Here is a 14,906-nt window from a genome sequence, read left to right on the forward strand (position 1 = left end):
ACCCCACAAAATCCAGTTCATCGCTGTCTGTTTTCCAATCACAGCAGGTTGGATAATTAAACCCATTTTTTTTTCAAAACACCATATAAAATGCAAAAGATACATGTATACGCCTTCCCCGTCATGCCAATGTAGTAAGTTACTGTATGGCAGCAATAAAATGAAAGCCAACTCAGATCCTGGACAAAAATGTCTAGAAACACGTTACTTTAACAATGAGTGCAAAAATCGCTTCAATTTAAGGTTTACCTTTTATTTTGTAATAAGTTCCCTTATTGCCTCCCTTTTCCCTTCTCCCGTAAGCAATGTTGAAACAAACTGCAGCTACACTGTATGTTTGTGCCGATGACACTCCTGTACTTTAAATGCACCAAAAAATAGCACGAACTCTCTGAAAGGATAAGAGTACAACATTCAGATGTGTCACATTTTACAGTAAAACCAATTACCCTGATGTTGTCATGTCGCCTTTTTGAATTTATAATTGCCCTGTATTGCTGCTTTTTTTAAATTGATGAAGATGGTTAGAATTGTTTATACACCGGTACATTGAGTTGTTGGGGTGAATGTCATACAGTGTGTATGGTGGATGACCACATGCTATTCATGGTCTTATATTAAACCATGCAGGGCATTGTCCAACTTTTCAGAGTGAAGTGCTAACAGAAGTCAATGAATTTGCCAAGTGCCATTGAAACAAACCATGTGGTACAAAAAATTCTCGATTACAGATATTGCTGTCATGTCTTATGTTTTTCCCACCTGGCAAGCAGCACTGAATACAGTCATTATTAATCTTAGCTCACCAAAATATCATGTAGTTATTTAGTTCTTTATCTCCATGAAATATAATCTTAACTTATTGAAAATTTATACATGTAGTTGCTCGTGGCGTGGAATTTTCAACCTTCGGCTTTTTTCTGCACTGTGATTACAGTGCAGCCATTTGCTAATTCTTGCCTGCATTATCATTGGTCACAGTCGTTTGTTCGTTGGTGTAACCCTGTTCTGAGTATGGTTTGCTCAGTGAGTCAGCCGCAACCACTACATGAAATGGTACATGTAGGAGGATTCACGGTGTTTTGTTTGTACTTCTGTTGTTCTTGAAAACTACTGATTTTTAATGAATAGTCCTTTTTCAAGGATTTGTTTCTGCAGCTTCCATCTCGCAAATGGCTGTGTCGTTTTTGGTCCTCTTCAAGGTACTGTAGCCTTGAGCTGGTCTTTGTAGTGTATTTTTGGGGCACCTCGTGGTCTTTTTCCAGATGCAAGTTGAGAACAGGATTTTTTTGGGAAGGTGGGAGTCTGAAATTCAAGCAAGATGTCCAGCCCATCATAGTCTATGTCGAGTAATGATGGCTTCTAGGCTCTCCACATCTGCTCGACTGAGGACTTCATTGTTAGTAATTCAGTGTTGCCACTTGATTCACAGAATTTGACGAATCATTTAAGTTTTCGGATGTCTCTTCCATAAAGGACCCATGTTTGACAGGCATACAGTAAGGTAGAGATGACTACAGCGTGGTAGACCATGAGTTTGGTTTTTAGGGTCAGGTTTACTGAAGACTCTCTTAAATAGTTTTCCTTACGAAGCAGGGTGGCCTTGATCCGATTATTGGTGTCTTTTTCGGTGGTGGCATTTGAGGTCTGATTATTTTCCATGTACTTTCAGATTCTTCAGGTGCACAGTGGTAGGGGTTTAAAAGGCTTGTAATATTGACGAAAGGCCACTAACATACATTAAGGCATGATACTTTAATCAGTTAGGACATATTTGGAGTGAAATGTTGAAAAGCGATATTCTTGAAATTATTATTGTAAAGGAGTAACAAATTTTCAAACCAACAAGGTGACAGTATGTTTGTTAAATGTATGTCCTAGGTCCTAGTCATCCACGGGATCTGATGCTCCAGGTCAAATCATCTACATCCATTCTTGTATCATGGAAGGAACCAGCTTTGCAAAATGGAGAAATAACCAATTACATAATATATTATAGACAACAAGATGACCAGGAAACAGAAGCTCAAGTCACGGGAAGTACTTTTCAGAGGCTATTGACTGATTTGAAAAAATTTACCACCTATTACATCAAAGTGAGAGGGAAAACTACAGAGCTGGGACATGCTTCAAGACTACTTAATGCAACAACGTTTGAGGACCGTAAGTAGTCCTTGTAATTACGTAAATTGTAATACACTCAACAAAGGTACTCTGATTGGGGGAGCAGTTCAATTTTATGCCAAACAGTAATCTACATGCAAATGATTAAGAGCAGCAAAATCAAAACAATTGAAGTGTCTTAATTTTTTTTGTCTTTGAGTTAACCACTGTAAGCGAGAATTGGTAGCTGATGATTCAAAAGTAGTAGTAGTAATAATAATAATAATAATAATAATAATAATAGTATTATTATTATTATTATTATTATTATTATTATTATTATTATTATTATCACGTGTAATTATTATTATTATAACGAATACGTTCCTAGAAATGATTAATGACGTTGGTATTGACAAAAAGCAACAACACTAAAAATGTATATAATCAAAAAAATGATAAATCTAGCTATTACAGCGACATATTTTTTGGATAGCCCAGACTTAATAAAACTTAAATTTTTTTTAGTTGATTCATTTGTATATATACATGTGCAAGTATGTCACTCAATTTCAAGTACCGGTAGATGGTTGTTAATATACTATACATGTACATGTATGTAAAGAGATTTACAACTGTATGTAAAGACAAATAAGGTTTCCATTATTATTTAGTTACGTAATTTCTTTAGCGTTTAAGTTATGAAAATATTGTAGAGCGCTTTACAATCATGCAAGAAAATAAACAAAAGCATACAAAAATGTTTAAATGCCATTTTGTACTCTAAATATGCATCGATACTAATTTTTGAAAATTAGAGATAAATAGAAAACTACTGACAATAGTTAAAAATATACATGCTTCTTGCAAGAAAAAATCTTCCAGGATATTTTTAGGGGGTATCTTAAAGTGACGAAAATGTTCAAAGAAATCTTGAAACATCTTTGACCTTGACTGAAATGATGCTACAGTTCCACACTCGCGGATAGCGAGTGGAGGTTTCTTGCAGCACAAGCAAAGGGGCATCTTGTTCTTTGCCGGTCTTAGAGTAGTTGATTGGGACTGGGGCATAGCAGCTTTAAATCTTGAATTGTAACAGCTCACTCAGGTAAGGTGAAGCCATTCCCTCAAGAGCTTTGTACACTAGATAAGCGAACTTATAGTGGAAACGAAAACGAACCAGCACCTAGTGGAAATACATCAGAGTCGGCGTTGTGTACATGTAAGTCCACAGTCATTGTAGTCGATCAAACTGGCATTGTGGAATACCAAACAGTAATGAGTTGCAGTGGTCCAGATGAGAGGTGACGAACGCGTAAATCAGAGTCTTCGTTGATTCTCAGACAAGAACTTCCTTATTTGCCATACAAGGAACGCCTTGATGCAAACCTTCTTGATGTGTACAACTGTAGATTCAGAGACAGAAGTATCAAACGATGCTCCAAGGTTGCTGGGAGAGTTACCTGATTTGAGGTTGGATGCACCAATATGTATACCGTTGACAGCATAATTAGCGATGAGTTGAACCCTAATCCTCTGTTTGAGATGCGTCTTATAACAGAGTATTTTAATGAGATTTTCCGCAGTTTGTGACATAAATGCCATCAAGTTTGAAAGTTAAAGGTGCACCTTTAATATACCCGAGTGCGTTTTGCATCCGAAAAACTGAGGTATGCGATGATTGATTGCAGGCGAGTAAAGCCTGGAGTAAAGCCATCCTGCAACCAATTTTACAACCTTGGCATGTGGGCTTTCTTAACCTGATTGCTGATTCCTTCAAAAAGTTGTTTACGTCTTCTGTGACTCGGTTGTTGGAGTCTTTTCAGTCTTACTCTGGTTCCAGTGGCATTCCCAGTCGATCAGTTCCTTCTTACCACTACCCTGATTTCAAGTGTCGGATGCTTATGTGAGATCTCAACTGTGCATTTTAAAACCTGGCAAAGCAGTTGACCTTGACAACATTGCAGCCCACGTTTTGGTTGATTTCGAGGACAATGTGGCCAAACCCCTAACTGCAATTATTAAAATCTCTTTGCAGACAAGGGTAAGCCCCTAAAAATGGAAAGCCGCTCGTGTCATCCCTTGTTCAAAAAAGATAAGGCTGATTATATGGACAACTATCGACCTATCCCTATTTTGCCTGCAGTTTCTGAGGTGCTAGAATAAGCTGTACATCATCAATTATATGCTTATCTTCAGTGGCACAAGGTTCTTAGCCCTTATGAATGCGGTTTCCGAAAGTGCCACTCCATGGAGTGGGCCGGTGCAGTATGTGCCTCGTGGATACAGTCCGAAGGAACATTGACTAAGGCCGGTTGACTGGTGTTGGTTTGATCGACCTGCGGAAAGTGTTTGACACCGTCAACCATGAAGTGCTGCGGAACAAACTGCAGGGACTTGGAGTGGTGGATGGGGAACAACAGTGGTTTACAAACTATCTACAGAACCGCACCCAAATTGTTGAATTTCAGGGTGTATCCAGTGCTGCTGAACTTGTGTGTGTTGGTGTACCACGGAGGTCAATTTTAGGACCGCTTTTATTTATCCACCAAATGAACGATCTTCCTAGTGCGGTGGTGGAGTGCAGTGTTCTCCTGTTCACCGACGATACCGTCGTATTTTTCTCAGCTATTGAAGTATCCTTTATCCTGGGGTCAATTCTGCAATAAAAAACGTTGAACATGTAGTTTTTACTTGTGTAAATTACGCGTGTTAGTCAGGCTGTTAAGAGAAGGAATTGGAATTGTGCATTTTATGATAAAAGAATCAAAGTCTGCATGTTTGTCAGCCTTCATGGAGGTAACAATTTTGGATATAGAGGCATGGCCAAAAAGTCATGTAACGGTAATGCTGACGTCAGCATTTTCCGGTGTTCACTTTTTCAAGTAGTTTCCTGTCAAATGTAGGGAAAATTTCAGATGAGCTACAGATCTATTCAGAAATGTGTTATTTTGATCCAGAAACCAGCAAAATTTCATATTCATATTACACTTCCATTATTTTTATTAGAAGTAAAACTCTGTAAATAGCATTAAATTTTAGAGAAGCTCACATGAAAAATGTTTCAATGTGTTTTTGAAATTCTCATTGCTTTTGAAGAGTTAGTTCTAAGAAGCCTTAGGACTTCGCCTTTGATAGCACCTTTCCTCGTGCCTGGAGGGTGGCAGGAGTTGAAGTGCGTGTGTTGGAAAGTGTGTGCACATATCAAGAACAGAGTGCTTTTTGAATCTCTCGCCCTTTTCTACATATATGTATCCAAGAATGTTATTTCAGTATCTAAAATCTCAACTGTGAATTGTATTGTAGGATGATAGCTACAATGTATTTACTAACATGTTTGTGTTTTAGCAATAGGATGAAGTAAGGGATCAACAAATGATGAGATTTGTTCAGCAGGGCCTTCTCAGCCTGATATGATAGATCTCCCGATCGGTTAGGTTTGTTTGTGAAACTTTGTTAGAGTGTAGAAAACAGAGATTCGTGGCAGGTTTGGTGTCAGGGATAACCATTTCTTAGTCATGTGGTCGGAGTGGTCTCCGTGATGGAGAGCATTGATGAGTTCGTTGGCTTTTTGAGACTGTTCCTAAGGCCTTGAGTAATAAAGTGGCTTATAGTTTTCTTTCTCATCTAAGAGAATCTGACCCTCTCGTGTTACATTACCCATGGCATTAGAAACCTCTCAAAAAGCCAAAGAACTCATCAGTGCTCTCCATCCCTGACACCATACCCACCACAAATTCCTGTTTTCTACACTCTAACAAAGACTCACAAACCTAACGCGGTCAGGAGACTATCAGATCAGGGTGCGAAAGCCCTAATGAACGAATCTGAGGTATTTGAATTTCCTATCTTGACTAATAGGAGTCCAATAGTAGTAATAGTCCAATAGGCAAGACAGCAACTACTTCGCATGCGTTCCCGTAGTTTAGATAAGATTCCTCCAACAACTGAAGCTCTAAAGCAACATATCCTCCGAGGATCGTATCAAGGTAGCCATGTTTGGGGTCAAGTACACCTAGCACTTCCATAGCTTCCAAGTCCTGCTGAATGGGGATGGGAGTGGAAGGGTCAATGGAAATCTTTGTGGCCAACACTTCCACAAGCCTAGCAAAGCTGCTCTGTGCTCATTTATTGTTCCTGCAAGGAAGCCTTCAGAGGGTTGAGCAAGCGCTCAAAAGTAAACCTTCAGTGTACGGCCCTGTACGCTTGTGGTCAAAGCCATGTTTGTAGCCTCTTGTGTGGAATGCATCGTTGTCAAAGTATATAAGGAGTTTACTAACCAATAAAATGATGCAAAAGATCACAGAAAGTATTGAAAACTGCCGATGAAATTGACAATGACAATGCAGATTTACGATCAAAAAGAAGTAAATATATATATAGATCGTTTTCACAGTCACGCAATAAAAAAATAAATCGAAAACCATCCAGTGGAAAAAGTCAAGAATTTGTGATGTTGTAGAAGATAAATGCAGAAGACACTTCTCCAAGTTTTTGGCCTGTGCGTTTCCCCAAACTTCAGATATTCGTCGAAATGTTTCGCAGAAATTTACAGAGCCCAGTATGAAAACGCCATGTTGGTGCACATCTGTGGTGCACCAATATGGCGGCCGGAAAATAGTGTCAACATCTGTTACTTACTTTGGCTATCTAGGCGAGTGATCATCTGTACTGAACAGACAGCTATTTACCTAAGCACTTTTCCTAATGCTTTAAATTCTAAAAAGGCTCAAAACCATAAGATAAATATATATTTCTCAATAAACTCGATCGTCGCCTCGTGTCACGCACCGCTATAACTCAGAAATTCAAAATGCTCTGGTTTACAAACGAAGCTCGCTATTGAGCTTTAAAATTGCAAATGGATACAAATTTACCGCCTCTTATGCCTGATGAGGATAAAAACTTTCGTGGCTCTTTAGTTTTGATTTTGGAAAATGATGACGTCACGTGAAAACGATCTATATATATATTTCGGTTTTTACTGGTGGTACAATTTTGTTCGAACTCGTGCTAAGGTCAAATATGCGCAATTTCCCAAACAAGAATTTTTGCCTATGCATAGATTACGTTGTTGGGGAAACTGAAACTTATCAGTACACTGATCACGCAAATGAAACCCATGTATTCCCAAAAATGAATTAAATTTTATTGCTACATTCGTTTGTGTTTTTACGATAAAGGGAACGAAAGGAGCATTTCACCTCTAATGAATAAAATTCAGTAGAGCTGTAAATTCGCAGTTTGTTTTTATTGCTATGCAATTACTTACGGTGAATTTTGAAATCTCTGGCTTTTCTATTATTAGAGAAACAGTAGTGCGAAAATTTGGACAAATGTCTTAAATTACACGAAACGTTGTGATCAACAAAGTTACACATAATTAAGTAGGATCAACTTGTCTCGGTCATTTTAATTTAGGATGACATCTTTAGTTGAAAGTTATAGATTACACGTGAACACAAGTATTAATTTTTTATATTATCAATGTGGTCTTTTTACCATTATACTTATTATTACAATTCAAATACCTGGTGATATGCTTGAATTCTTTAATGATATTTTCTGGAAGTCTTGACACTCCGTTCAACAAAATTTTGTAATGGAACCACGTCCTACGCTGAAAAAAAAAAATGGCCCCAGGAAACTGCTGACGTCAGCATTTTTCTCAAAACCAGCTTTTTCCGTTTATAGGACACTTAAGACATGCCTCTGTATCCATAATTGTTAACTGTGCCTTTGTTGATATTGGTGAGAGGTTTCATGCTTTTTATCAAAAAACTCACCATTCCCCTGAAATTGTGGTCTTGACTACTAGACTATAGCCGTGTTCACATTAGGTCTCGAATGTGATCGAATTATAATCGAATTAAATATGAAATGGGTTCACATCAACTAATTACAGTCCCTGATTATAACTGGATGATCATTACTTCAAACAAACTCAAGGGGGTTGTTTGAAGTAATTGCAGTGCGTAATTGAACAGAATGGCGAACACGTGGTGGTATGAGCAGACGAAACTTCTAATCGCTTTATGGAGCGAAGATTTGGATTTGTCATCTTCTGCTCTCAGAAGCTAACCTTGGTTCTCTCCTCGCCTCAAGCATGGTGATGATGATCGTGGCAGCCACGCGATACGGCGTCATTTTGTCTTATACTGCGATGTTACCCCATTGAATTTGAATTTTCGCAGATATGAACAGAACCATAAGTGAATAAAATTGAATGGAGTATGATAGCCTGAATTATACTTCCGTTGATCATAATTAACGTTGAGTGTGAACACGGCTTATGTAAAGTCCAACTTGTAAATTCATGAATTCAATAAAAGAATTTTCTACACTAGAATTGACACGTGTAGCCCGGGTCACGATACAAGTGTACTATACACCTGTAGCTTTACAATTGCAACGTAACTAGAAGACGCTTGTACGAGGTTTATTTGAACCCCACGCCTTCAAAATTTACAGTTACCATGTTGTCTAAACAGCAAAAACTGATGTTGGCAAATCTCGTAGGAGACAAAAAATGAGTAATTATGGCACCGTTCTCAGCAAGTGATACAAAAAAAGCGAAACAACAGGCTTGGGAAACAATTAGGATGTTGGAGCAGAAGTAGACAGCGTTTCAAAGGAGAGAGATGTTTTTTGGGTCAATATTCGCCGAGGTAACTTAAAGAAAATTAGTGAATCGAAGAAGACGGGAGCAGGTGGCAGTGGACAACTCACACATGATGAGACGGTGCTTGATATACTGGGCCGAGGGGACTCCGATATTGTGTTTTGGAGAGAAAGTAATTATTGCAACTACTCCCAACGCTAAAGGTAAACTATTCCTATTTATTTATTTATTTGTTTATTTATTTATTTATATTATAATTTGAGTGACCAGTTGAAGAGACGAACCCCTCTAGTTGCTAGCCTTTAATGCATGCACGTTTTGCGCAACAGTAGATAAAAGAATAAAAAGTGATTGGGATCATCGTTGGTTTATATATTTATTCATATATTTATTTATTTATTTATTTATTTATTTATTTATTTTATTCATTATTAGCTAGTAATTTTTGTTGCATTAAGCGCAATGAAACTACGGTAGCACACCAGTGAGATATGATGAGATAACCAAATATGCTGCAACAATCCCCGATTTTGATGTTTTTGGAAACGAATTTATTTACGTAGATGGCCCAACGTTAACTAGTCAGACTGGTAGTGAGACCGAGAAAGTTGAGGAGGTCCACGGAGCTGTTGAGCAAAAGCCGTGTGAAAAGGAGCTTGAGTCAACGAACAAAAAGCCAGGGCCATCAGGAACTTACAGGAGAACCTCTCGCAAGAATGTCAGGGGAAAAAAAGCAGTAGCAGATTCAGTAGAGGACGATGTATTACGCCTAAGAAGAGAATGTTAGAGCTAGAATGCTCCAAACTAGAACTGAAGATCAAAAGGCTTAAAAAGGGTTTGGACGCTCAGTCCAACTCCGCAAATTCAGATTAAAGGCTTGTGTTCTTTTCTTATCGTCTTTCGTTCAAGTTAAAGAGCACGCTTCGTCTGAAATTTGCATAGCAATATAAATTGACACATTGTAATAGATTGGCAATCAACACGGAACACGAAATAAACAAATATGTTGTAAATGCATCTAAATTACAATTGACGAACTTTGTATTGGTACATACATGTGTTACTACTCAGTTAAAATTTTCAAACGGTCATGTACTCGATGTCGTTCTTCTCTTTTCTACGAAGTTATAAGAAATTCTGTAGTAGTTGCTGTCTTCTGCCCTCTTGCGCCTTTCCATTCTCCCTAAACTCCCCGTCATCTTCAACGTGAAGATCGTCGTTATCTAGGAGATCAGCGCCATCGTCGTTAAAATGTATGCAGATGTTGTGAAGTATAACTGCGCATTGGACAAGTTCAGCCGCCTTTGTCATGCTTCTGACCCTTATTTCTGTTTGGAGATAGTAAAATCTCGTTTTGATCACACCGTACGCTCTAAGTTTCTTTTGGTTTTATGTTGGCCCACTGCTGCAAGTAAATACTCGAATGCTTCAACAAAGAGACGTTATGTCTCCCGAAAATCACGTGAATTTTCATTGTCAAACAACCGACTTTCAAAATTTCTAGGCTGTTGAATGACTCGGTTTTTCAACAGTTCTTCTTCAATCGACAAGAATATATCCAAATCTCGAAATACGTTAAGCACAAGTTGGGCATTTGTAAAGATACAAGTAGGACTCCTGTAAAACTTTCACAAAATTGTGCAAGTACCACATTTTACAGTTGTAGCGCTACACCTGTAATTACAAGTCGGAGTCTTGAAAAATGACTTGTAACAATGTTTATTGAACTCCTCTTTGTATGCACATGTAAAAACAAGGGTTCAACTTGTAAAATGCGAGTGTAACATTCTTATTGAATAGACCCCAGGCTATCTTAGGGAAGGAGCTTCAACCCATTGAGTGTTGGCTTCATGCAAAGTAGTTTATTAATTTATTAACATAGCTAAGACTGAGGCAATGCTGTTTGGGACTTCCGCAGAAACTTGCTAAGATAAATCAGTTCTCAGTCACTATAAGTGGGTCCGCCATAAATCACATTACTGAGTTTAAATATTTGAGTGTTATCTGTGACAAACACCTCAGCTGGGACAAACATTTTAAAGCTATTGTTTCTAAGGCTGGTAGTCGGGTCGACATGCTAGGTCGTGTGCGCCGTTATATCACTTCTCATAGAGCTAATGCCATTTATCTTTCAATGATTAGACTGATATTGGAGATATGGTGCTTGGGTCTAGGCGTTTTGCGGGGAAGTAAACAGTAAGTTGTTTTGCAGACGACGGCAAAGAAATGGACAAAAGTGAAAAACGCACGTGCAAGGCGTGCAAAGCTATTGTTTGTGCCCACTAAATATGCAAATTTGTGACGTCCTCGTTGCCGTTGTCGTTGCTTAAGTTCCCTACTAGTACCTTCGGACGCCGTCTTAGGCACTATTAGGGCTCCCTACTGTTTTTAACAAGAAACTTGCTGGGGCGGTTCGCACTTACACTTAGGGCGTTCGCACCTTTGTGACAAATCGCCAGAAATAAAATTCTCAGTCCGCTGGTTGCAGTTGGCAAAAACAATAGCTTTGCACGCCCTACACGTGCATTTTTCACTTTTGTGCATTTCTTTGCCGCCGTCAGCAAAACAACAACGTGAAACAGCCAAATTTGAGGTTTTACGAAGAACGTCGGCACTTGAAGATAAATTTTCTTTTTCTCTCCTAAATTAAGTGCCGTTCCGAGGAGGGTCACTTTTGAGGAACTACCACTCTCTTGTCTTATTAAAAAGGTTGAAATAGTCACGAAGGGATTGAAATGACGCGAATCATAAGTTATACAGCTGTTTTCGAGAAAGGTTGTCCAAAAGAAGCATAAAAGCCTACGCGACTATGCTTAAAGGCATTATGGTAAGCTGTCAGTTTGAGACGGCAATGCTATCGAAAACGTCACCTAGAAATACGTGCTCATCTTTTGTTACTGACATTGAGATGTGAGAGAGGTTCAAAATTCATTCAAATGATCCAGGCCATGAATTAGTAACAAAGGGTTAGAATTCACAGAGAAAGCAAGATTCTGACGACTTTAACCTTACTTATTTTATGTGATGTTTCGCAGGGAAAGTTTAAAAAATGTTCCAAAAATCGTGGTGCACGTGCAGAACCATCGTTTTTGCTGATGAACCCTTTTGTTTTTGGTAGCTTGATGGCGGGAGATAGCTTCAACATAAGTCTGTGCATACTGCCACTTCATTAACGCTATATCCTAAGATCTCTTTGACCCAAATAGTTCGCCATCGTAGGTCTTCACTGTACGGTCGAGGCATCTTCGATTCTGGGCGTTCACTGCATATTGAATACTGTCCCATACCACCTTTCGGCATTGTCGCGAACGCTCTTTCGCTTTTTTTGGACAACCTTTCTCGAAACAGCTGTATTTTAAGATGACGTTCTCGTTGCCGTCGCTGTTATCGTTGCTTAAGCTCCCGGAGCTTAGGTAAAGACGACGATGACGGCTACGAGAACGCCACAAAGCAATGGGTTTAATGAGCAAGAACAATAGCTCTGCGAGCCCTGCACGTGCGTTTTGCATTTTGGTACATTTCTTTGCAGTCCTCGTTTTGACAACGACGTGATTTGACCAAATTTGAGGTTGTGTAGAGGACGTGAGGACCTGACGAAACATTTTAAATTTTCTCCCCAAACAACCGCACAATGCATGACAATTTTATTCCTGCAATGTTGATACACACTTTCCATTACGAACGACTTGGGATTATAACGAAATTATTATAATAACGGGAAATACTATTTTGAGACAACGTTCTCGTTAGCGTCGTCGTCCTTGTGTAAGCTCTCTAATGACTCCTAACTGCGGACGGAACCTTGGAAAGGTCCATATCACAACAGGTCACATGTAGGTCTTAAGATTGAAAATTATGTGACATGTTCGCCTGAGATCTTCGAGTATTATCACATTGTTTATCGGGGAACATGAAGTACCAACAAATACGAATTGGTCCTAATGTATTCTTGGTTTTCACATGACGTCACGACCGCCATGTTGGTGCCCCTAAACAAAGAAAAGGCGGCCATGTTGGTGTCCCGACCATATCCTCCGGGAATTTAACTCTATTATTATGCAAACGCTTCCTTTCGTTGAAAAACATGGCTGTTGATCACGTGAGTGAAAACCAGCAATTCTAAGAAACTCTAACATTTGTGATTCGATCCATATCCTGAGCAGTTGATTTTTCCCCAGCAAAAGAAGTCATCTTCACGTAATGTTAGCCTAAGCACTTGGTTACTCTTGCACTCAAACGTTAAGAGCCTTTTACCACTTTTGAAAGGTTTGGGGTAAAACCTAATGCTGCAAATTAATTTGTTATTCACAGTTCCCGGTAAACCAAGAGAGGTGAAAACAATGCTGGATGATGGTAACATATACGTATTTTGGGAGGAGCCAAGCAATCCCAATGGTATAATTCGTAAATACCAGGTAAGGAGGTCATTGATCCCATTTAGTAGCGGTAACGTTGCACCGATTTTAGTAGTGCAGGTGGTATTCACTTGGTACTCACCTCATAGGGGGATTAGTTGTTGTTGAGAATAAACAAGGTGCTTGCTAGAGAATTCATTTGATATGCCAACATTTTGAATGTTGGTAGAGGTAATTAGTTGGAACCAAGAAAGTAACGGAGTGTACAAAATTACGTACCGCTGCTCAAAATGTCTGTAAAATCAAGGGCACGATCCCTTTGGCCCAAATTCCTGTGTGAATTTCCTGGCTTTCCTTACGTTGAATTGGTCCATTTTTGCTGCCCCCCTCCTTCCCCTCCCTAGAATTTTTGTCCAAATTAATCACTCACTTAAAAAGCGATGTCCCATTAATTAATTTTAACCCTTTGACGTCCAAACCAGCCTTAACCGGCCAGACTTATACTCTGTCTAATGCCAGACGATTTTACTCGTCGATGGGGAACCCCTGGAAGTCAATGGGTTAATTGCGGCCCCACAAGAAAGAGAAAGAAAGGTCATGGAGCAACAACAACGACAAACGGCTATTTCTGGCTATGTACAGGTATTGACGTGATTGGTTCATTTGACCACCTCCGTCTGGTGTGTTTGGCCAAGGTAGTTGCCATAGTTGTTTTCAGCACTTAACAAAAACCGAGTTATTTTAATTTTGATTCTTTGATGATTTTTTTTCTTGTTTGTGGCCAAGATTTACTGCGTAGGGAAACGAGAGTATGATGGTGCCTTCCAAAGCAACTTGGAAATACCAACTACCGAGGATGCACGCTTTAATGTGATCAAGAAAGCAGACCTTAGTCCTGGAACAGAGTTTACAGTGTATATTACTGCATTTACTATCAAAGGAGAAGGCAGCGAAAGTGAACATATGGTAGTGAATACACCTGCCGTCGGTGAGTTCTTTGTCTGAAATGCAGTAGATAAATTGTGGTGTCCTGTGCTATTAGGCACTTGGAGTCAATTTATGATTCTTTCGTTCATTGTATTTCACATTCATCATTTTCAAGAGAAAACTCAAACTTGTAGTGGACCCGTAATTGGCTATTTTAAGCTGACGTTACATCCGCAGAAGTAAATGTGTAGTTGCCTATTGATGTCTGCTTATTTTCAGCTCCGCCTCCACCAACGGAACCACAGGTTAACTATGAGGCCACCACATTACACACCATAACCATTACGATTCAGCCGGCATCCGACACCAATGGAAAAGTGATGTGAGTTAAAATATGGGTAATAATTATTATTAATTCAAGTTGTTGCTTTCTTTTTTGGTTGCCCTGTTGCCTCACATAACTCAAGCTAGTCAACAGAACAAGGTTTTTACTCCACTGATAATGAAGTTAGTCATCCAACAGTAGTAAATAGTGGAGCAAAAATGTCACGCTATAATACGTCTTTCGAGCCATACATTTTTTAACAGCTGAAAATATCATGATGCACACTCGTGTATACTTCACTCTCACAATAATTTTTGCTTTCCTTCAATTATGAAGGAGTAATATTGATATCTGCGTAAACCTTCATATCATACTCGGCCTTATCCGGCAATTGTTAATTGACACTTTTTTAAGGGTAAATAGACTCGATCAGAAATTTTGCGAAAGTTACGGAACCATCGAAAGGTATCTTGAAGTCACTGACTAAAATTTCTTACAGGGAGGTGTTATTATTTCAAGTCCTTATACTTGTTCTAGATTCTAAGGGGCATGAATTCGACTAATTCCACACTCT

At 39.0% G+C, this 14,906-nt stretch overlaps 1 protein-coding gene across 2 annotated transcripts in view; it reads left to right on the top strand.

Moving 5' to 3' along the window:
• Positions 1-14,906, top strand: part of LOC138000869 (contactin-4-like) — a 148,430-nt gene that overhangs the window by 129,325 nt on the left and 4,199 nt on the right. For both annotated transcript variants that reach the window (XM_068847544.1, XM_068847545.1), the window contains 4 exons: positions 1,882-2,163; positions 13,037-13,140; positions 13,867-14,068; positions 14,287-14,389. In XM_068847544.1, the coding sequence (XP_068703645.1) occupies positions 1,882-2,163; positions 13,037-13,140; positions 13,867-14,068; positions 14,287-14,389 (691 nt within the window). The remainder of the gene's footprint in view (positions 1-1,881; positions 2,164-13,036; positions 13,141-13,866; positions 14,069-14,286; positions 14,390-14,906) is intronic.

The sequence above is a fragment of the Montipora foliosa genome, chromosome 4 (genome assembly GCF_036669935.1).
Source record: "Montipora foliosa isolate CH-2021 chromosome 4, ASM3666993v2, whole genome shotgun sequence".
In the NCBI taxonomy this organism is placed as follows: Eukaryota; Metazoa; Cnidaria; class Anthozoa; order Scleractinia; family Acroporidae; genus Montipora; species Montipora foliosa.